General features: G+C 43.0%; 1 protein-coding gene and 1 long non-coding RNA gene across 3 annotated transcripts in view; one reads left to right on the top strand and one right to left on the bottom strand.

The window, feature by feature from the left end:
- LOC135104322 (protein amalgam-like) overlaps positions 1-23,167 on the top strand; it is a 111,422-nt gene extending 88,255 nt beyond the window's left edge. The window contains exons 8-11 of one of the 2 annotated variants that reach the window (XM_064011593.1): positions 8,210-8,350; positions 8,940-9,014; positions 12,592-12,720; positions 20,927-23,164. In XM_064011593.1, coding sequence (XP_063867663.1) covers positions 8,210-8,350; positions 8,940-9,014; positions 12,592-12,720; positions 20,927-21,270 — 689 coding nt within the window. In that variant the 3' untranslated portion in view covers positions 21,271-23,164. Of the gene's footprint in view, positions 1-8,209; positions 8,351-8,939; positions 9,015-12,591; positions 12,721-20,926 lie in introns of both variants that reach the window. The other variant, XM_064011594.1, reaches the window with a different exon arrangement.
- The window catches only part of LOC135104323 (uncharacterized), a 147,006-nt gene that overhangs the window by 117,669 nt on the left and 5,352 nt on the right, over positions 1-23,985 (bottom strand). The window lies entirely within an intron of this gene.

The raw sequence follows: 23,985 nt of genomic DNA on the forward strand, positions 1-23,985 counted from the left end.
ATAACACTAACGTGCACGGCATGCCAGCTGATATTAAGCAGACTACCGCGCGGCATAACAGGCAGCTTGTCAGGAGAGTAGCGAGGCCTGGACCGGCATGGCGACGCGACAGACCACGCATAACGACCCGTGCCGCTCGCTAATTAAAACAAATAAAACCGAAAGATAAACATAAACTGCCCTTCTCCCATCCCCCCCCCCCAAAAAAAAAAGTAAGGAAAAAAAACAAAGACAAACAAAGACGTGGAGGAGGACGAGAAGGCGAAACGGAATTGGATATCCAGAGGGAAACGCAAGGACAAAGAATGACAAGGAAACATGCACGGAACATCAAATAATCGTCGGGAAGAATAAAATGCCAGAGACGGGAGGCGTGAGATGGAATAAAAAACAGTCACATAATCGAGTCTCATGACATTTACGGGTACACAAGGAAGGGGCGGCGTGCGGCGTGGCGAGGACATGGCTAAGATAACACACGAGAGGAGGTCCAGCGCAATGGGAGGACCGGGCCACGAGGACTACTGAAGAAGAGGAGGGACAGACAAACATAGACAAACAGACCGCTAAACTGACAGAGATCAGTAAACAGAGAAACAAACAGACAGACGGTTAGAATGACGAACACACTAAGATAAACTGAGAAAGACAAACAGACGCACAGTTAAAATCACAAACAAACTGGGGTAAATAAACAGAAGGCAAACAGACGGACAGATAAACAGACAGATAGACACAGGCTGATAAACAAGCACAGAAAGACACACACGTGAATAAATAAAAAGAGAAGACGGGTAAATAAAGAGGGAGGCACAAAAAAAGAAAAAAAAGTAGATAAAAGGTAGTGAGAGAGAGAGAGAGAGAGAGAGAGAGAGAGAGAGAGAGAGAGAGAGAGAGAGAGAGAGAGAGAGAGAGAGAGAGTAATAGGAACAGACGAGCCAGACGAGTTTACCTAAGAGAGGTACTTCGTTTCTCTCTCTCTCTCTCTCTCTCTCTCTCTCTCTCTCTCTCTCTCTCTCTCTCTCTCTCTGTCCATAGTAGCGCGCTTAGGTCAACTGCAAGTCACTGGTCACTGTCGAAGAGAGAGAGAGAGAGAGAGAGAGAGAGAGAGAGAGAGAGAGAGAGAGAGAGAGAGAGAGAGAGAGAGAGAGAGAGCGGGAGGCAGGAAGGGAGAGGACAAAACCGTGTAGCATCAGGAGAACGGAAAGCGAGGAAAGAAAGCGAGGAAGCGATAAAGACCAACAGCTGAGCGATATTAGAAGACAACAGCCACGCTAACACCCGCATTAACAACAGGACCAGAAATACAACCCGGATAAAAAGTACGCGGGTGAGAATTATCCAGCGTACATTCGTGCTAAATTGCCGGTGATACTTGGATAGTCTTCCGATGCATAGAGATAAACACGAATCAGTGAGGAGAGGAAAGGAGAGAGAGAGAGAGAGAGAGAGAGAGAGAGGGAGAGAGAGAGAGACTTGACTTCTTTCTCCTTTCCCTCTTTCTCTCACTTAAGGATTTCACCACCTGTCCCTGGCCACGTGTCCCTTTCCAACCCTTCTGCCTGCTTTCCCGCGCCCCTTCCTCCCTCTTCCCTCCACCAACCGTTACACTAATACCTGCAACAAATCAAGGCAAGCAGAGAGAGTGGCGCGCTCGGGGGACACTCAACAGTGATCCGTGGCCTGTTTGGGGATATTAGCGCTACTCAGAATAGGCTCATGCACGCCCACTAACGCGTCTCCACCCCTCGCTCATGTCAGGAGGGAAGTGGCGGCGATATTGCCCTCCATCAGGCAGTCGTTGGGGGTGATAACTGGCACGCTGCGTCCTGAGATGCTGCCGCGCCATCTGACGAGGCGAGTAAGAGTGAGTGGGCGATCCCGGGTTATTGCGGATGTCGTTTTCTGTCAGGGAGGTGATGCGTTTTAGAGAATATCAATAAAACTGTTGCTTCATTAAGTGGATAGAGAGATACTGATGCTTACGCTGCTACCAGGAAATGCACTTGTTCCCTCCCCTCTCTCCGTTCCTGCTGATGCTGCTGGATGGGAGGTGGTGGTGAGGGGAGAGCGTGGGAGACACCGCGGCTGCCTTTCTCGTGTCCCGGCGAAACCTTTATCTCTAGAGCGCCGGGCAGCGAGTGGAACCGAGGAACGCACTCAGCACCCGGCGACTTGGGGTTGGAGTGGCATTAGTGATTCTAGTAGCGGCCAATCCTTTGTTTCTTGTGGTTTTGGTGCTAAGACGCAAGATTACTTGTTCATCTAAGTACTGAATGTAATTGATTTAGCACTGCTTGGCGCCACTTCTCGGTAATTCCTGCTACTTCATAACTTCCTCCATTTTCTTTTTAGCTCAATGTGTTATAAGAATAGCAGTATTTGATTTTACTCTTCGGTAACTCCAGCGTGACTAGTACTACGTGGGTTTATTACTTAATGACTCCAAGACTTCAAGCATTCTACCTGTCCTTTACTCCGAAACCTCTAAAGAGCACACCTGTATTTATAGATCCCGGTGCAAAGTAAATTCCAGTGACTCGATATTCATTAAGATTTCATAACACGCAGCTTTGGCACAAAGGAGCTCTCTTGACAGCAGTACTCTGTGTCTTATTCTTAAACGTGTTAGGCTTTCATTAAGACTATTTTTCAAAGGCCACAAAGATGACAGATCTGGCCATCACGATACTTACTCCCAACTATTGATGCAGTGTTAAATCATCACTAAAATTATGAAAATATTCTTGAAAAACTATAATAACTTTAATAGAATTTCCTTGGAACCATTTTCAAAGACCACAAAGATATCTGATGCAGTGTTAAACTATCATTAACACTATAAAACGCCATTGGAAACTTTAGTAACTTAATCTTCCAAAGGCTACAGAGATGACTGATTATTTTTCCCATTAGTGATGTAAGATCATTGTCAAATTATCACCAAATACCTTTGTAAGATTTTCCTAAGGACTATTTTCGAAAACCACGGAGATGACTCTTACGATCTTCCGCCCCCCCCCCGGTGATGCAGGATCCTTGCTAGACCATAACTAAAATTATAAAAACTCTCTTGAAGCCCATGCAACTTCCGGTGGAGACTGAACAAACCTGTTTAGCTGAGATGCGGAAAGGTTTTCAGTATGCATTCCACTGAGGCAAAAGAAACACACAGCAACAGTAGAACCCAAGGACTTTACGCTGCTAGTATGGGGTGAACCAAACCGGGGGACGCACAGCACTTTATCGGAAAAGGAGACGCCACCCATCCACCTACCCACACACACACACACACACACACACACACACACACACACAGACAAGAAAAAAAAAAAGAGAGAGAGAGAGAGAGAGAGAGAGAGAGAGAGAGAGAGAGAGAGAGAGAGAGAGAGAGAGAGAGAGAGAGAGAGAGAGAGAGAGAGAGAGAGAGAGAGGAGAGAAAAGTGCCTTCGGAAAATAATATTCCGACCAGGACATCTGGAACACAACTCACTTTCATCTGCAAATCCATGAGTGGACTGTCGGCAAATGTTAAAGAATCGCAAACGTCAGCGAGTGCCAGGAGGAGGAGGAGGAGGAGGAGGAGGAGGAGGAGGAGGAGGAGGAGGAGGAAGAGAAGGAAGAGGGGTAGGAGAAGAAGGAAGAAGAGAACGCAATGATTAAGGACAGCAGAAGGGGAATGAAGAGAAGGAAGAGGAGTAAGAGTAGAAGGAAGAGGAGAACGCAATGATTAAGGACAACAGGAGAAGGAGAATGAAGAGAAGGAAGAGGAGTAAGAGAAGAAGTAAGAAGAGAACGCAATGATTAAGGACAACAGAAGGGGAATGAAGAGCAGGAGAAGGAAAAAAAGAAGAGAAGAAAGAGAAGGAGGGCATGGAGGAGAAGAACAGCAGGAGTAGAGACAGAAAGATGACGGGGATCAGCAAAAACAAGAGGAGAAGGAGGAGGAGGACATGATGGAAGAGGAAGAGCAGCAACAAGAGCTGAAGAGGTGAAAAAGAATGAAGAGAAGAAATAAACGATGGAGAAGAATAACCTTACGTAGAAACAAGAAAAAAAAAACATGATGATAACGAGATAAAATGAGAGGAGGAAAAAAGAAAGAGAGAAAGGAAAAGAGAAAAAAACAGCAGTTAAAGAGAAAGTGAAACGAGGGAAATAAGCAGAATGAGGAGGTAGAGAAATACGTGGAAAAGACAGGAAGGGGAAAAAGAGAAACAGATAGAGAGTACGGGATGGAAAGGAAAGGGAGGGGAGCAGAGGGGACTAGCGAGGGTGTGGTATGTACAGATATTGTTTACAGAATCCCTCCAAAGTTGAGATTGTTAGTTTGGTTCGCTGACTGATCGGAAACTGGAGTGGCTAGCGGGGTAAGAAGCGTGAAGAGTGATACGCCCTAAGAGGCATTGTTAGTTCTCTCTCTCTCTCTCTCTCTCTCTCTCTCTCTCTCTCTCTCTCTCTCTCTCTCTCTCTCTCTCTCTCTCTCTTCTATATTTTTCTGTAGGACAAGTTTCCGATGATTTTTAACAAGTTTTCTTTCGGAGTTACGCTCGGGTAAAGAGAAAAGAAGAAAAGAGAAAGAGAGAGAGTGAGAGAAAGAGGCGCAAGACGAAAGCAAGGAGGAGAAAGGAAGGAGGAAAGAAAGTAAAAGAATGCTAGAGGAAGATGGAAAAGAAAAAGTTATGAGGGCGAAGAAGAGAAGACCGGCAAAGAGGTGAAATAAAAAAAAAGAAGAGAAGCAGAAGTGAAAGGGAGAAAAAAAAGGTGTGGTGGTTGTGAAATTAGAAGAAAGGAAGAATGGAGGAAGGTAAAAAGGAAAAGAATGAAAAGGAGAGAGAAGAAAACGAGGAAAACGATTTGAAGGACAGCAAGGATAATGAAGGCAACAAGGATATAAGGAAAGAAGAAGAAAAGGAAAACGTGAGAAAAATAAGAAAGAGAAAAATGAAAAAAAAGGAAGAGGAAGAAGGAGGAGGAGGAGGAGGAGGAGGAAGAGGAGGAAAAGAATAAGAGAAGGAGGAGGAGGAGTAGGAGGAGGAGGAGGAGGAGGAGGAGGAGGAGGAGGAGGAGGAGGAGGAGGAGGAGGAGAAACAACAACAACTGCAACTACAACTACTACTAATACTACTATTTGTACTACAACAGAAGGAACTACTACTACTATTATTGCAACTACCCACTACCACTACTACCACTACTAATAATGTAACAAGAGAACATGGAACAGTACAGAGAGAGAGAGAGAGAGAGAGAGAGAGAGAGAGAGAGAGAGAGAGAGAGAGAGGAGAGAGAGAGAGAGAGAGAGAGAGAGAGAGAGAGAGAGAGAGAGAGAGAGAACGAAAAGAGGAAGGCTGGAAAAGCAATGAGAGGAGCTGCAATGCGATAACTAAGCCTAGAATTAATACCATACTAATTGCGATATCGACTCCAATAACGCCTTCATTATCAATGCCAAAAAATGACTAATGGCAACATGCAGCGGTGATAACAACATAAAACGATGGTGATGATTGTTATTGTTATTATTATCATTGAGGTGATAAAAGTGAAAACAATAATAGTAACAAAAACAGCAGCAGCACTGGTGGTAATAATAGTAATGATGGTGGTGATGAAAATGATGATGGTGATGGTAGTGGTAGTAATAGTAGTAGTAATGACAATAATATAAACAACAACAACAACAACAACAACAATAACAACAACAACAACAACAACAACAACGACCACAACAACAACAACAATCAGTGTTGGCACGACTAGTGTTGATCGATATGAAACGAAAGAATAATCATGATCTAGTTTTCCCTTTCCCAAACCAAAACAGCCACAGATACAACAACAACAACAACAACAACAACAACAACAACAACAGCAACAACAACAACAACAACAACGGCATCACCACTACCAACAACAATAACAACAATAACAACAACGACAACCACAACGACAAGAACAACAGTAAAAAACAACAGCAACACCATCACCACCACCATCACCACCACCACCACCACCACCAACTACAACAACAGAGAACAAAAAATCAACAAAAAAAGAGTCACAATAGCAAGAATCACTCATGTACACACAGTCAGTTCCCAGTCATAATAATTACTGATCGAGAGAGAGAGAGAGAGAGAGAGAGAGAGAGAGAGAGAGAGAGAGAGAGAGAGAGAGAGAGAGAGAGAGAGAGAGAGAGAGAGAGAGAGAGAGAATTAGAACTATAAGCAAATCAAAATTATCAAGAAGAGACGAGCGGGAGAAAGAAAGTAAAAAAAAAAAAAAAAAAAAAAGAAAAAAAGAACAGCGAAATCCAATCACTCTCACACAACTTGTTCCATTTCTCTTGCCAAGTTGTTCCGGTAATAACGACCGAGAAGTACGCAACTTTTTGATTTACTCTTTTCCAACACAAAACTCAACCGGTTCTCCGACTTGCGCGTTTCACTGACTATAGCACGTGAGGGGGCGGAGAGGGAGACAAACGGACAGGGAGAGAGAGGGAAAGGAAGGGAGAGAGGAGGGAATAGGTTTGGAAGTAATGGGAAGACCCAGAGGAGGAAGGAGGAAGAGGAGGAGAAGGAGGAGGAGGAGGAGGAGGAGGAGGAGGAGGAGGAGGAGGAGGAGGAGGAGGAGGAGGAGGAGGAGGAGGAGGAGGAGGAGGAGGAGGAGCAGCAGCAGCAGAGGGAGGAGCAGCAAAGGGGGAAGAACGATCGCTGGAGGCAGTTCTCCTGACACAAAGCCACAATGAAAGATACACTGTAATGGACGACGTGGCGGCTGCTTTGAAATCGTCGGCGTGTGCTGAAGGAGGAGGCTCGGGAGGGTCCGGAGCTGCCGCCACCACAGCTACACAAGAAGAATGAGCAGTCACTTTTTTTGGTGGAGGAGGAGGAGGAGGAGGAGGAGGACCAGATATTTACACTATTCGTATACAAGGAGGTGACGGCCGGGAGCTTGCCTTGCCTACACCCTTACGCGGAAAAGTGTGTTGTCAGGGATAGAGAAAGACTGGGTGATGTTATTTTTAGTTTTCCTTACTGTAAACTGGAACTGCTACTCCTATTGCTATTTTTACTACTACTATCATTCCTATCACTACTACTAATACTAATACTATTATAATTACTAATAAGAACATAATAAGAGTTGCAACAAAGGAATCACGAACGAAGAAATACACAGAAACATCTATTCACAAGTTTCGCAGTATGCAATTTAAAGACATTTTCGAGAAACACACAAATGCGAAGGGACTGTAATACACTGATTAATTAATTAACTCCCCGGAGCGGTAAAGTGGCGCGCAACCATGCTAAATGATGCTAAGGATGGTGAAAATGGCGGGAAAGGAGATTGTATATCACTGTGTGGGTGCGCTCCCTTCCTCTGTCCGTATCCCTCTTTGTGTGTGTGTGTGTGTGTGTGTGTGTGTGTGTGTGTGTGTGTGTGTGTGTGTTCCTTGCCCTCTCTGTCTCTATCCATTCCTCTCCGTCTCTGTCTCTACATGTCTGTATGTCTGTCTCTGCTCCCGCTTTCTCCCTCTCTCTCTTGCACACACACACACACACACACACACACGAGAGGATATAGAGAGTAATGCTCCCCGGGAAGAAAAACGCACCACAACAAGTATCAATATGGCGGTGAAGAGTGAACTGCAAAAAATATCAGGCTGGGAGGGGCGGGGGTGCCTCGGGCCTTTGGCGGGAGAAAGAGGCGGAGATGAGAGGAGAAAAATAAGTGGTAGTGGACAGGGGGAAGAATGGTAGGGAGAGGAGGGTGGGGAGTGAGAGTAGTGACAGCCAGGCTATATAGAAAGAGAGTGGTTGACTGGAGTGAAATGAGTGAGTAGGGAGGGAAGGGAAGGTGAGGAATAACAGGTGTGGCGTCAGACCTCGTGAACACCCTGGCAGAGTTATAAAAATTTAATCAAGAAGACGTACAGCTCACTTAATCATCCGTTGCCTCTTCCCGGGAGACAAAGGGGCCGGCAGGTGGGTGAGCAATCGAGTTAAGGTGAGTATTAGTTTCCCTGATGCTTTTATTATCCCTTTATCTCCTCCCCCCTCACTCCAGCACCCTTGCACCCTCCTGTCCTTCCCTCACCTCCCCAGCGCAAGCAAACCAATAGATAAGTGCGAGAAACATATTCACCTGCAATTTTTTAGTTACTGTGCACCGGTGGTTGTCTTCTTTCTTGCAGAGACTCCCACCACCACTACCACCACCACCACCACCACAACTACCACCACCACCACTACCACCACTCCCTCCACCACCACTACCAGCAGCAAGAGTGCCATTGAGAACGCGGAGGACAACCTAGTTTGGCCCAAGAGCAGAGGTAAGATGTGCTTCTGGGAAATGTTGCAGACTTTTAATGATGTCCCCGGGAACTTTTTGACTGAGAATTGACCAATTAACACTTCGAGTAATCGGCTTCAGCGATCCATTAGCGCGTCCTTCTTCGTTTAGCGTCACTGTATCACTCGATATTAGGCTTCAGTTACTGCCACTACGCTTTCTGTTCATCTCATCCACCTTCACACTCTGGTCTGTTTGTCTTTAGTCACCGCCACGCCACCACGCCTCCATCACCTGCTTGCTTCATTATCTCACACACCTGACTTTGTATCACCTGAACGTAGCACCTGACAGTCTAATTAACACTACGACAGGTAAGGTTGTTCCTAAGACCCCGTCAACAAGGTGGCGCGGACATGCTGGCGTGTGTACTGAACAAACACATATGCCTGATGATTGACCGCTTGTGGAATATTTCAGTTTCTCACTTGTCATAAAATCAATAGTTAAAAAGATTGTATTTTCTTCTTGTAGGTGTAGCAACAGTAAATATTAACCTGGTCGTGTATACGTCTACTTCTGAACAATTATCTCGACAGCATCTTACTTCCACTTTGTTTCTTCCCCAGATGGCCGCAGGGAAGGCTCTGGTCTGGCTTCCCGCCACACGTCCAGCTCTATGTTGGCTTCCCTCAAGGACACAGGTGAGTGAAAGACGAGGAGGAGACGAGGAGCAAAAAAACCTAACCGCTGCACAGTACAAGATATACACAACCATAAAAATAACAGGAACAAAACACAGACACAAAAACCTGTATCATATTCAACAACACGATAAATAAAACAATTCTACCACCACCACCACCTTCACAAACGCCACCATCACCACCATCACCACTAACAAGAGCAACAACAACGATATTAACAATACCAGTAAGAGTAACAATTCAGTAATATCATAAATAATTACTAACATAATTCATACCACCAATAATACCACGAAGATCTTTAGAGAAAATAATAATAATAATAAAAATAACGGTAAATCATGAGAGGGTAGAGAAATGTACCATTCCTTTTAGAAAATCAGCCACGTTCTCTTTTAAGTCAACAATATTTTCTAGAAGAGCTTTACAGATTTCAACGAGACTCACACCATTATATTCAGCATACTTCCGGAAATAACATGCATATGAAAAATAGCGCGTGTTAAAGTTGCTTCACTTGACAATTGAAGGCAGTATGCTTTCTATTTATGCTTTTCCGTTCTGTCTCGGTGGTCGGGACATCTTCCTCGTATTCGCCTCGGAAACTCCAGAAAACTCCGTGCGCGTTCATAGATGATACTTAATGCGATAATGTGACTCCGATAATCACGCATACTTGTTGTTCATAAGGGAAAGCCACCAAGGTATTGAAGAGAGGTGATATACATTTTGAAAAGGGAAATTCAGCTGGCTATGGGAATGGCACTGTACACAAGATCATTTTTCTTTTTTCTTTCGTAGTATAGAATTCAAATTAACTTTTTTTTCATTATTTATTACTTTCTTTAGTATTTCCCTTTCCGGGTGATGATATTATCTCATGTTACTGCAGTCCTATTACTTTCTTTTTTCTCTCTCGTAAGATCCACGTGCGTCTCTAGAAAAATAAGAACAGTATAAGAACAAGAACATGAGTAAGAAAAATAAGTTAATAATAACTGCCTAAACTTTACGTATACAACCCATTCATAACCCACTAGTCCAGGTATTTTCTACAAGTCACTTCTGCCAGATGCAATGTGTTATGGCGAGCACCACAACCAGCCAATACACACTAGGCAAGAGGCGAAAAACAAGAAAAGAATGAGTGTACGCTGACCCTCAAGTCATTTATTAATCTACTACCAAGCAGATTGTGGCTTAAAGGGCGTAGCACAGACGCTGGACACATATGCACACGAAATTAAGGAATGAGTCTGATTTAAAGAACCCAACATAAGGATTTCAAAAGGTGACATGCATTCCATAACAAGTTAGTGCTCAAAGTGACGCAAATAGGAGCTTAAGAGGGGAGGGGAGGGTGGGGAACTGGTTGTCCTGGTAGTGTAGAATCTCGTAATAGGTCACCGCACTGGAGTAGGAATCACTTGAAATTTGTAGGCAGTAATGGGCAGTCGCGTCACTTATACGAGCAAATGACAAATCCTGAAACTCCTTGAACAACGCAATTGTTTAGTGCCGAAGTTGTGGTATCATTATTAGGCCGCAGCTAAAGGTGGAGGAACCTTTGTCGAATATACCTTTATTTACCTGTTCTGTCTTCATGCAGCGAGATGTAATAATATGTCTCTCTCTCTCTCTCTCTCTCTCTCTCTCTCTCTCTCTCTCTCTCTCTCTCTCTCTCTCTCTCTCTCTCTCTCTCTCATTTGTTTTATCTGTTCTTCTCAGGCATTTGCTATGTCGCAAACAAAACTAAAAGAGGTATGATAGGTGTGATTTCATTTATCTATATTCACTTTTTTTCTTCTCTATTTTCTATTCTATATTCTCGATTTCATCTATTTTATTTTCATCTGATAATATTCCTACGTCACAACTAAAACTCAAAGAACCTTTTGTTGAGTGTAATCTTCTTAATTATCTCCTCTTTGTGCAATGAGATGTAATGCTGTTCTTCTCTATATTCTCTGTTCTGCCTATTCTTCTCTCTATTTTCCGTCCTGCCTCTCCTTTTCTCCTCAATGATTATTAGGATACAACAAAACCTGAAAGAAGCTTTTGCCACGTGGAATCCTCCTGTCTGCCTTTCCTTTGTGCAACACGTAACGACCTTTTCTCCTCCTCTTCCCATTTACCTATACTGAATAACACACCTGAGCAATCTAGTCACAACGTCACAGATAAAAGTACGCTAAAGAAATACAAAAACGCCAGAGAAGAGTACAAAGCTGGCGACCAACATAAATATACGAATATAATGTATTACGTAAAAGACACTGATGTATGTACGTGCATCATTTCCTTTGTCTTATGTTCAGGCAATCATGTTAATGCACTTGACTATTTTACTTGCCCCTACAGTGAAAAAGAGGAGGAGGAGGAGGAGAAATAGGAAGAGAAGAACGATGACGAGGAAGAGAAACTAGGAGCAGATAAGGAAGAGGAGAAAAAAGTGGAGACAGAGAAGAAGGAAACGGGAATAGAGAGAGAAAAACAAAGAAAAAGTAGGAGAAAGAGAAAACGAGAGGCAGACGCAGGAGCAAACGCAGAAAGAGGGAGACGCAGCGACGAAGGAGAAAAACAGCGAGGAAAAAGAGGAAGGAAGAAGGAAATGAAGGGCAGTGGGAGGTGATGAGACAGGGGAGGGAGCGACATTGCTGGGGCGATAACAAGGGAAAAGTTACGACGCGAGCGAAATATATAATTAACCTGAGCTAAATAAGGTACGAGATTTTACTTTACTATCGATCTCTATCTCTCTATCTCTCTCTCTCTCTCTCTCTCTCTCTCTCTCTCTCTCTCTCTCTCTCTCTCTCTCACCTAGAAAACCCTCCTGTTATTTTAAAATTTCTAAGCATATTAAAGGTAAAACGTATTTATTATCTTCTCACGTTTAAGTAATCAGCAATACGTGTGGGCCGGGGGGAAGAAAAATAGGTGAGGATAAAAATAACTTTGTATGTAATTAAAGTGTAATAAAAGTCAAAGGTAATTTATGAACGTCCTTGCTCGCCTCCTCATAATTAAAAACGAAAATTAGATACTATTATACAATGCATTCGCCAGCCGTCAGGATCGGGAGTATTGCTTTGTGTGGGAAGGAGACCAGGAAAGAAGAAGGGGAAGGAAAGAAGGAGGGAAGGAAGGAAAAGCCGCCAGGGGTTCCATGCTGCCGATACCAACGGGAAATAAAACCACAAATGCACCTGTTAGTAGACACACATATGCAGGAAAACGACAAACAAACACACAACAAGACCAAGAACTTAGGTATTTACGCTGAAAATACGACCACTTCATATGTATATAAGTAACACACAGAAACACACACACACACACACACACACACACACACACACACACACACACACACACACACACACACACACACGATTTCATAACCTATACCAAAGTTTCCGCCTTAAATTATAATAACAGACAAAAAGTTTTCCAACGAATGACAACTTTCAAAATATCGTGCCTTTCTTCTCTCTTGTTCCCTCCCTTCCCCACCACTAACCTTGCCCTCGCCCCCCCCTACCCTAACCGTGCCCTCCCTTTGCCTCCCCCACAGCGAGGAACGCGTCAGCAGGCGGCGGCGTGGGGGACGACCTGCTGGAGCGACACAATCAGCAGAGAAAGCAGCAGGGAGGCGAGAGGCAGTTGAAGAAACAATATGAGAGAAAAATGTATCCCTATGCTGGTGAGTTGAGGGAGAGGGAGGGAGGGAGAGGGAAGAGGGAGAGTAGGGTAAGGGAGAGGAAGGGAGAGGGACGGATGGTCAGCGGAGGAAGGGACAGGTGGAAAGGATGCAAAGTTTGTGTTTTTCTTTCCCTCTATCTTCTTCTTTTAATGTGTGATAAAATCCAGAAATATTTCACTGAGAGTCACACAATTTTTTCCTGTTAAGAACACGACACCAGTTGTGCTTGTGGGAGAGTCTGGCGAGGTTAAGGAACTGGGTTAAAATAGCGAGAAAATAAAAAAAGTGGAAGCGGAAGGAAGGGAAAGGAAAAGAAGAGGATTCTAGGCATTGGAACATATAGGCACACACACACACACACACACACACACACACACACACACATTAGCCCAATGAATGACTTGACAAACTGTGAATCATGACGTGAATTAGTTTAGAATAAAAGTTTCGAAAATGCCTGTTCGCCAACTACCTACATCTATTGCCTACCAAAACACACACACACACACACACACACACTCTCTCTCTCTCTCTCCTCTCTCTCCTCTCTCTCTCGCTCTCTCTCTCTCTCTCTCTCTCTCTCTCTCTCTCTCTCTCTCTCCCTCACACACACACACACACATTCCTTTCTTTAATCTAATATTGGGTGACATCAAAACATAGCAGCCGCCACCAACAACCTCTTTCCTCGATTACACAAATTAAAAAGCTTCCACAAATGGGCTTTTCTCAGAAGGCTCCGTGAACAATGAGTGGGCCATGGGAGGAAGAGGAGAGAGTCGGGTTCTTGAGGTGTGGGGTCGGAGAAATAGCTAGAGGAGGAAGTCGTAGGAGGAGAGGAGGTGGAAGGGGGAAGAATAACGGCCCTGTAGGAGCTTGAGAGAGTGTGGTAGGTTTGGTGTGAGGTGGAGGAGGACGAGAGCAAGTGACTGTTAGTAGGAATGAGTGAGGGAAGGAAGGAGTGGAGTGAGAAGCGAGCTAACACACCTAGTTAATTTTTAGAGATAAGAGGTGTGGAAAGGAGAGGTAAGGCGAGGGACCGACGCGGGCAGTGGCTGGGGAGACGGTAAAGAGACGAGGTAAATAAAGGGAGAGGAAGAAAGGTGAGGAGGAAGATTACAGACGGAGAGAGAGTGAGAGGCCATCACCCCATGACTATATTAGCGAAGGCCGAGGGGCGTGAAGAGAAGAGGAGCAAGGCCGGACAGTGAAGCAGAGGGGAAGCAAAAAGGCAAACCGGGGAGAAAGGAAGAGGAAGGGGAGAGGAGACACGAAACTGGGAAGATTGAGTGAGGAGTGGAGCAGATAGTGGACATGGGGAGTGACGGGAGGACATTGGGGCGAAAGTGAAGGGGACAGGTGGACATTGGATAAGGGAGGGGAGAAGCGGGGGAGAGGCAGGGGAGATGGAGGGACAGAGGGAGGGGGAGGATCAGAGAACGTGGTGAAAGAGAGGTTATCACGCCGGCGGTATTACAAGCCAGGCGGCACATAGCTCGCGCCGCGGCGGGGGAGTCTCGCTGTAATTATCACGTGGGAGATGTACGGTGCCGAGGGGAGTTACGCACGGAAATGGCCTAAAAAAATCGCCTTGCCGTCATTCCCACCAGCACCCCCGCCTCTGCCACCACCCTCGCCACCAGTCAAACCGCGCCAACACCACTAGAAACAGAACCACCACTACTAGCAATATCCCGACTACCAATACCATCAGCACTATCACCATTGTAACTACACTCCAACCACTAGTCAAACCACGCCGTCACCACTACTAATAGCACCACTACCACCATCACTGCCACTACCCTGCAACCATAAGGCAAACCGTACTGCCACTATTACCACTCCCCAATGACCGGTCAAATAACACCGCCACCACTTCAATACCACCACAACCATGACCACCTTCCATCCACCTCTACAATCGTCACCACCACAGATCACATCCCGCAGAGAAATAACAACGATGGTTACAAAGAGGAACAACAAAGTATATAAACAAAACACACACACTTCCTTGCCCATCCTCACCACACCCACCGCCACCATCACCAGTAATCACAAGAACAGAAACATCGCCAGGAGGAGATGGTGGTGGTGGTGCATATGAAAACCAACACAAACAGACTTGCAAGACAGGCCCGCCAGCACCCTCTTCTCCTCCTCTTCCTCCTCTTCCTCCTCCTCTACCTCCTCTATACCGGCGCGCCACTTCGCCATGATTGAATCTCCTGACCAACCAACAACCTCGAAGTTAATTACGAAAATCCATTAACGTTTGATAAAGTGAAGTTTCCTCCCCTCCGACCTTTTCCGTCGGTATATCGCCCTGTTACGTCTAAAGGTAGTCAGAAATTACAGCGGTTAATTAGCTCAGCCACTGAAAACATTAAATAGTCAGGTTTTTCAAGGTCAGACCCGCCAGCCAACCAGCAAGCAAGCAAGCCAGTAGGGACGCCGTGGATGAAATGAAAGAGAGGGAGACGAGGATTCCAACACTGTGAGAAATAAGGAAGAAAAAAATAACGACGGAAGAAGAAATAGACATGAGCAAAGTGAGTGAATGATGGGAAGGAGACGGAAGGATGAAAGGTGGAGAAAGTAAAAAAGGGAGATGTGATTGCAGGTGGTAGGTGATGACTGGAGAAGGAGAAAGGGGAAATTGAGGAAGTTGAAGAGGTAGAGGAGGTAGAAGTGAAACTAAGCAAGGATCACAGCGTCTGGGGCGGTGAATCAGGTTGCCTCTCTTCCTTGGGGACGTGGTAAGCTTCAAAGGCGAGACACACGACGGCTTCGACAAATTTGCTGGTGGTGTGGACGAGGCAGCGACGAGAGGTCAAGATTAGTTGCTACAGACACTTCGCCAGATGGGAGCAAGGAGGAAAAGATAATAATAGCAATGATGGAGATTATACTGATGGTGGAGGTTCTAATGATGATAATAACAATAATGACAATAATATATTCTATCTACCTATAAGTAAAAACAATAACGTAAACAGTATTTCTTTTATTACAGCGATCATTTCTGTATCATTATTATTATTATTATTAGTAGTAGTAGTAGTAGTAGTAGTAGTAGTGGTACTCAACATCACCATCATGATTACCACGAAAAGCTACACTGGAAAAAAAAAACACTACCGGATATATTCACAATCAAGCAAAAATAAATCTGAATGACTGCTGTTATTTCTTTCTTTTATTTGTAATGTACAATACGAGTACGTGCCCTTTTTTCTTTCTTTTCCCGGAGAAAGGTAATAACACAGCCGCTAAGGTCACCCCAACATTCCTTGTCAGACTGAAGCACGGTGCATTATCAAAGTTTTAATCGCCACACACCTGGCCTTTGCTGTGTGGGCGCCTGACTTCCACCCGTGACAGCCCGCTACCGATCATGTGGGAATTCTTATACTAGTTATTTTTGTATCGGCGTTGCACTTCAGTTACGTAAAGCCGCTCGATCCGAAGACAGACTAGACAGCAACTAGTTACGTTGGTCTTTCTTTCACTCGACGAAAAATACTGAAGGGAGAAGCTTCTTACTAAATAATCAGATTTTGACTTGAGGATCAAATGAGAGGCTTTGTATATGGCTTTCCGAGGCAATTCTAAGACTTATGCGATGGTTGTAAGCAAAATTTCGTTCCTAGAAAGACAAATGGTGACACAGTAACTAAAGAAAAAGGTATAGTAATCCTCTTGTTATATTTACATCCCACTCCACGCTGCTCGCTTGCCGCATTCGAGTATCATCACTGATTTAACAGTCAAGAGAAGGTTACGCATTAAACATTCCTGACAAATGCATTCTACTGTAATACTATATTAATACATTTCAAATCGCAATTGCATGAAAGTCTCTAGATATTTTCAGTCATGCTTCACCACCACTTTTGCCTGCCGCCCTCAATCACTGAATAATGCAGGAAATATTAACAATGTCTGGTGTCCTCGGTAACCCCGATCACTTGATATCCTGTCCACAGTTCAGACCAGTGTATGGACACGCCCCACGCTATAAACTTGTAAACGCAGCATATCCCTAAAGGTTATTTCCTTTAACTTCCACATCGCCGAGAACCTCCTTGGAGTAACGAAAAACTGGAATTATTTTGATGCCTTGACGGTGTTTGCTGTGTATTTCATGAAAATAAAATTCATCGATCATAAAAGTTCCCGAAACAGCCTGGAGGAGAAAAGACTCTAATATGGAACATGTTTGCATACCTCCTCGATCGCAACTAAAGTGTATCACCAGAGGACAAACAAACGCTTTACTCCGGTCTTACATGTTTTCGCTCACCGTTATTTGAAATCCCAGAATCGTAAAATCCGTGACACCAGCGGAATCTAAATGCGGGGCCCCACGATTAATGCCTCAATACGTCACTCAATCACCCGTGTAGATGATGTCACCTTTATTTATATCATTAACACTACACCAGTCTGCTTTCACCATCGGTTCATACATTACTTTCAAAACTTAGTCATTTTTCGTTTTACTTATCAAGCCAAAATTCACTAAGTAGCCTTTATTATCTTCCATCTGATTGGCGGAACGGGACCAGGTCGATTATATGAATGAAACTGTATTAAAAATGTATGTTCGGGATGATGAATAAATTATATACTACATGAATGTAAAATGCACCATGATTTAGTTATTTTACTACGTTACTTCTAAGATTTATTGCGCTAATGTAAGAAAACTTTTTGTCTAAATCAGCAATGCTTCACCTTTCATAGGCAGACAATACGACCTTTATTTATTCATTTACTTACTTATTTACTCATTTATTTTGTAGCTGTAGGGAGCAGTAGTTTCAATAGTGGAAGAAGAGCGGAACAATATACACACACATTTTATAGTATAGAACAAAGCTGTTGTTCCTTCACTATTTTCCTTCATTAGGCGAACTGTCATTCAACCTTGAACTCGTCACAGCTCCTCGTATTTTTCTTTTTTTCTTTTTTACATTATTTTTTTTTTTTGTTGCTCTGGCTTTATGTACTGCTAGCTGCATGCCTCGCCTTTCTCCTAAACCTGAGTGGCACAAGACTCCCTACTGACTCTTATCAATATTCTGTGGATTTTACTAACGCATGAAGCGATTCTTTCACCCCTTCACCCGGCAAATCTGGTTTCCTCTGTTTTCACCGTACTGCCACTCATGTTTCTTTAATAAATAAGCACCGAAACGCTTCCAAAACTTTACGAACTTGCTTGTTTGGAACTCTACTTTATCACTGTTTATATATATATATATATATATATATATATATATATATATATATATATATATATATATATATATATATATATATATATATATATATATATATATATATATATATATATATATATATATATATATATATATATATATATATATATATATATATAGCTAATATATTTCTTGTTCGGTTTCCTCGTACCGTTAAAATATTAAAGATAAAAGTTAAGGTTGTCACAAATATACACTTGCATCAGCACATTCTTGGAGTGGAAGAAAATAGGTGCCACGTATATTAAACACACACACACACACACACACACACACACACACTTGGTCTCTTTATATCTTCCTATGGTGAAGCTATAGATTAAGCTGTCTCAGAAACACATACATTATACAATCTTGAAGTGAAGGACGAGGCACCACAAACATCAAAAATACACTACTTCTCCTCCCATCTTCCTTAATACCTACCATCACACCCATCATAATTTTTTAAAGCATCAACCTCATCCTACTCTAGGTGTACTTACATTAGGAAGATTACGTTCACTTTTGATACGAGGCACGGTCACAACACAGCACCGTAAAACGTAATATGTAACAAGACGCTGAAAAATCTGGAAAGTGTGTGAAGGTATTAAAGTTTAGATGGAGTCGTGTCCATTGGCAAGTCTCCGGATGTCTTGTATTGGAAAGGTGAGCTGTGTTGGTACGAGAAAAGTCTGAACTTAACCTTTGAAAACAGGTGGTTACGGAGACTGAAAGACACATTTTTCGAAGAAAGTGAGTAATAAGGAGAGAAGGTGGCGGAGGGCTGCTTTTGTTATGATGTTGATGGTGTTGATAGTGATGGTAGTACCTGTTTTGTTGTTATTTTAAGTATAACTATTAATAATTAAGCTTATAATGATAACACTCGTAGTAGTAATAGTAGTAGTAGTAGTAGTAGTAGTAGTAGTAATAGTAGTAGTAGTGGTAGTAGTAGTAGTAGCAGTGGTAGTGTAGTAGTAGTAGTAGTAGTAGTAGTAGTAGTAGTAGTAATAGGAGGAGGAGGAGGAGGAACAGGAGAAGAAGGAGGAGGAGGAGGAGGAGGAGGAGGAGGAGGAGGAGGAGGAGGAGGAGGAGGAGGAGGAGGAGGAGGAGGAGGAGGAGGAGTAGTTGTAGTAGTGGTTGCTGTTGTTGTTGTTGCTGCTACTGTTGTTATTGTTGCTACTCTTTTAATAATAGTAAAAGTAAAACACAAACGGCATTGTAACAGAAGTAGAAATAAAAACAGTGACACAAGCAGCGCCAGCAGCAGCGGCGGTTGTCCAAAAACATTTTCTTTGTTAATTTTTTCAACTACGATAATTTACATGGCTTCTTTTATTACATGAATGACATTAAAACATCAAAAAGCTCCACGAACTGACGTTAAATAATAGGACGCTGCAAATTAAAAGCTCCACGCACACAGATAAACGGAAAGAGAACCAATAATTAAACCATGACTTTCTGCAGCTCCCACAACAACAACAACAACAACAACAACAACAACGACAACAACGATAACAACAACAACAACAATAACAACAACAACAACAACAACAACAACAACGACAACAACAACAACAACTAACACTACCATCACCACAAAACAACAACGACACAAACAGTAAAAAGAAAAAAAAAGTTACAGGAAATAGCGTTTATAAATAACAAGAATATTTTTTGCAAGGATATATTTCATCTCTCTCTCTCTCTCTCTCTCTCTCTCTCTCTCTCTCTCTCTCTCTCTCTCTCTCTCTCTCTCTCTCTCTCTCTCTCTCGGCACTCATGACACAAGATGAAGGCAGATAATATACAATAATTCCCTTTATCAAAACTGAATCAGCCTTCACCAACTACACTGAAATGCACGTTACTGAGGCAGACCTTCAAAGACGCGCCTGCATGTCACACCACACTTCATATCGTGGCGAGAGGCGTTCATAATTTTTCGCGCAATATACTGTTCTTCGGTGTGAGGGGCCACGTGAAGGACTTCCTTGTTCCTGGAGGCGAGCGAACCCAATGACTGGTGATCGATATAATATGGATTACTGCTACTATGCCATTCACTACTACTGTTACGGCCATTGCTGCAATAACTACTGCTATTTCTGTTTCTGCTACATTTGCTGTGGTTGTCAATGTTCTTTCTAGTAATGATACAACTACTCTACTATATTTACTAGCATTTTTCTTTTTATTCCCACTTAATTTGTGATGTTCATCTTCCTCTTTCTCCTAAAACAATTACTATTGCTTGTTACTGCTACTACTACTACTACTACTACTACTACTGCTACCACTACTACTACTACTACTACTACTGCTACCACTGACATCACCACCACCGCTACAAAGATTATGGCCACAACGAGGAAAAGCGTAATCCACATAGCGGCGATAAACTAAAATCACTTTGGGTTCTTTCTCCCTTTCTTGGCTCCCTCACCACCTCACTGCCTCCCTCACCGTCGCCTCGCTCCTTCGTTTCATCCTCTCGCATTCCTTCTAATCAGGGAGCCGTACGTGACTGCACCACAAGACCGCCGTTCGAAAAATAATATCAATAAAACAAATAAAAAATAAATTAAAAAATGGAAAAGGAAGAAGGGTAAACTAATGGGAGAATAGGTACATAAATTATTTTGTTCTTACTTTAGATGGGGAAAATAAAGTTCCAAATAGCATTGATTGAAATTAAGAGGAAGGTATACGCAGGCAGGCAGGTACAATTAGAAAAGGAATAGGGAAACTGATGGGACGGTAAATATATAAATAGCAGTTTTGTTTTTATTTAGAAGAGAAAACAAGGTGTAGTAAGGGATAGTACCAAGTGGAATTAAGAGGCAGGTACACGTAAGCAGATATATATAAATTGTGACTCTATTATGAAATTAAAAATTCTGACCACTAATTACCTTCATTCACAGGTAACTCTGCAGGCATTAGTGGAAGCCAGAGTTTTCCCTCCCTCCTCCCTCGCATCTTCCTGCTCCTGCTCCTCCACTTCATGTTTTCCCCTTCCCTAAATGCCTCTCCATTCTGCTCTTCCTCTTCTTCTTCTTCTTCTTCTTCTTCTTCTTCTTCTTCTTTATCCTCCTCCAGTGTTTTCTCTTCCCCATCATCCTCATGTTCGTCTTCCTCTTACTTTTACTCTTCCCAGTCCCGATCTTCCTCGTTCTTTTCCTCCTCCTTTTCCTCCTCCTCTCCGTCCTCTTCGTCCCTCTCCGTCTTCCTCGTGACAAGAAAAGGCCAGCAAGAACTTCGGAGGTGAAGCAAAATTGCCAGAAAACATTATAGAGGAAACTAATAGAGAAGAAAATTATAGAGATTCATTAGAGTGAAAAATACTCAGTGAAAATGTTTGAATTGAAATTAGTGGAGCAAGGAATTCTGGGTAAAAAAAAATAGGAATCACTGAAAAGCTGAGTAATAGAAAAATATATAAAAAAGGATCGCACAATTGAAAATGTATTAAGGAAAGTATAAAGGAAGTGAAAGTGAAAAAAAAGTGAAAACTAGAGAGTGTAAAAATAATGGATATGTAGCTGCGAGGTAAATTCATGGAAATACAATGAAAATATATCAACATGAAAGCAGAAAACGGTGCAGTGTCATAATGGAAAGGAAGTGTGTCCGGCGGGGGAGTGTGACGGGTGCTGGTGACGCCCCCTCAGATGGCAGTCATTCAGTCAGTCAGTCAAAAAATCACTCAATAATCTCGTTACTCCGTCATACAGTCAGTCAGTAAGTCACTCAGTCAGTCAGTCAGTCAGTCAGTCAGTCTCTCTCTCTCTCGCTTCGCCTCCCTCGCACCCTCTCTCACTCTCATTCTCTCTTTCTTTCTCTCTCGCTCTGCCTGAGTTTGCTTCCATGGATTTTTAAGTCGAGAGAAAATACAATTATTTTTTCCATATTTCTAGTTTTTGTTCCTGTGCTGTTTTGAGTCAACGGCACACGGCTTTTCTAGAGATGCAAATGAACCAATGTTTTTTTGTTTTGTTTTTTTTTGTTACCTTTCAATCTACGTTACAGTTTTTGAAAATGCATAATTTTTAATTACCTGAGAAGATGAAAAAAAAAAAATTCAGCTTAAATCAAGGAAAGAATGCTTGAAAAATGCACACGAGGAATAATACGCAGCAAATTGAAGCAAGTCTACAAACACCTACTCGCTTATAGAACCCCCGAGTACCAGCTCCGAATTGCTCAAGATCCATTTATCTCGACACCTACTTCCACGCCCACACTTTCTTTCCTTCCACCTGCCCCACCCAGCCAGCCAACCAACCCAACTAGTCACCCCACGTGTTGAGAGTACCTACAGTTGGATGGGACGGGAAGAGGCGGCACGGGGCAGGAAGAGGCGGAGAGTCACTGTGGAAGGAAGCGCGTCCACCCACGACTTGACCACCACGACCGCCCTAAAAGCGTCATGTACTATACGAGAATGTCGGAATGTGTTGCTGTTGTTTTTGATGTATTGCTGCGGTGCAATGAAGTGCTAAACAATGACCTTGACTAGTATGTTATTCTGAGTCTCCCTAATGTAAGAAAATCTCCACGAAGGTGTTACTATGAAAATAAGTGTTCCCGAGTGCTCCAGTCCTGTGTATTGCGGGTAGTCTCGCCTATACGTCCAATATGCGTTCGGCGTGAGGTGAGGTGCAGGGAGGGAGGCAAGCTTGCGTTCCTAGGTGCTCAGTCAGAGGTGCTCAAGATTCCTCCCCCCCGTGGACTACAGATTGCTGCTCACCACGTCGCGCTCAAAAAAGTGATAAGGATTGTAAAAAAGGAATGTCAAATACTATGTTACGGTCCGTCTTCTAAGTGTTGCCTGGTGTCCAGAGGTGCTCCGAGGTGCTCTGCCAAAAGGGGAGGGATCACGAGGGTGGTGGGAGGGGAACGGGTGTAAACTATTGAGCATCTGTGAGTAATATATGAGTGTTACGTGTCACTCCAGGCTATATATTTCAATGTGGGGAGGAGTAATTAGAGTGTACCGATTGAACACGAGGGTTATTTGTGTGTGTGTGTGTGTGTGTGTGTGTGTGTGTGTGTGTGTGTGTGTGTGTGTGTGTGTGTGTGTGTGTGTGTGTGTGTGTGTGTGTGTGTGTGTGTGTGCGAGAGGGAGAGAGAGAGTGAGAGAGAGAGAGAGAGAGAGAGAGAGAGAGAGAGAGAGAGAGAGAGAGAGAGAGAGAGAGAGAGAGAGAGAGAGAGAGAGAGAGAGAGAGAGAGAGAGAGAGAGAGAGAGAGTGTGTGTGTGTAATAATAATAATAATAATAATAATAATAATAATAATAATAAACGGCTTATTATTTAGGCAGTTAACAAACTGAAAATGTACAGAGGGGATGGGGAAATACTCAACATTAATCCTAAAGGTAAAGGTAAGTGTGTGTGTGTGTGTGTGTGTGTGTGTGTGTGTGTGTGTGTGTGTGTGTGTGTGTGTGTGTGTGTGTGTGTGTGTGTGTGTGTGTGTGTGTGTGTGTGTGTGTGTGTGTGTGTGTGTGTGTGTGTGTGTGAGAGTTTGGAGGGAGAGAGGGACGGGGTTCATCCAGGTACACAACTCAACATGACAGAACACACACACAAACACACACACACACACACACACACACACACACACACACATACACACACACAAATACGAACAACAAAAGCAAACATAAAATATAAAACATAATCCAAAAGTGAAAAAAAAAAAAATCAAACAGACAATAGAAAAAAAAATAAAGAAAACTCGATAATGCAAAAGACGAAGAAAATGACAAAGAAAAAAGAGTACTCAATAATAGCTAACAATAATAATAATAATAATAATAATAATAATAATAATAATAATAATAGTAATAATAATAACAAACAATACCTAATTAAAAAACTAAGGTCATGCAAGAGAGAGAGAGAGAGAGAGAGAGAGAGAGAGAGAGAGAGAGAGAGAGAGAGAGAGAGAGAGAGAGAGAGAGAGAATAATAATAATAATAA

Source organism: Scylla paramamosain, chromosome 10 (genome assembly GCF_035594125.1).
Source record: "Scylla paramamosain isolate STU-SP2022 chromosome 10, ASM3559412v1, whole genome shotgun sequence".
NCBI lineage: Eukaryota > Metazoa > Arthropoda > Malacostraca > Decapoda > Portunidae > Scylla > Scylla paramamosain.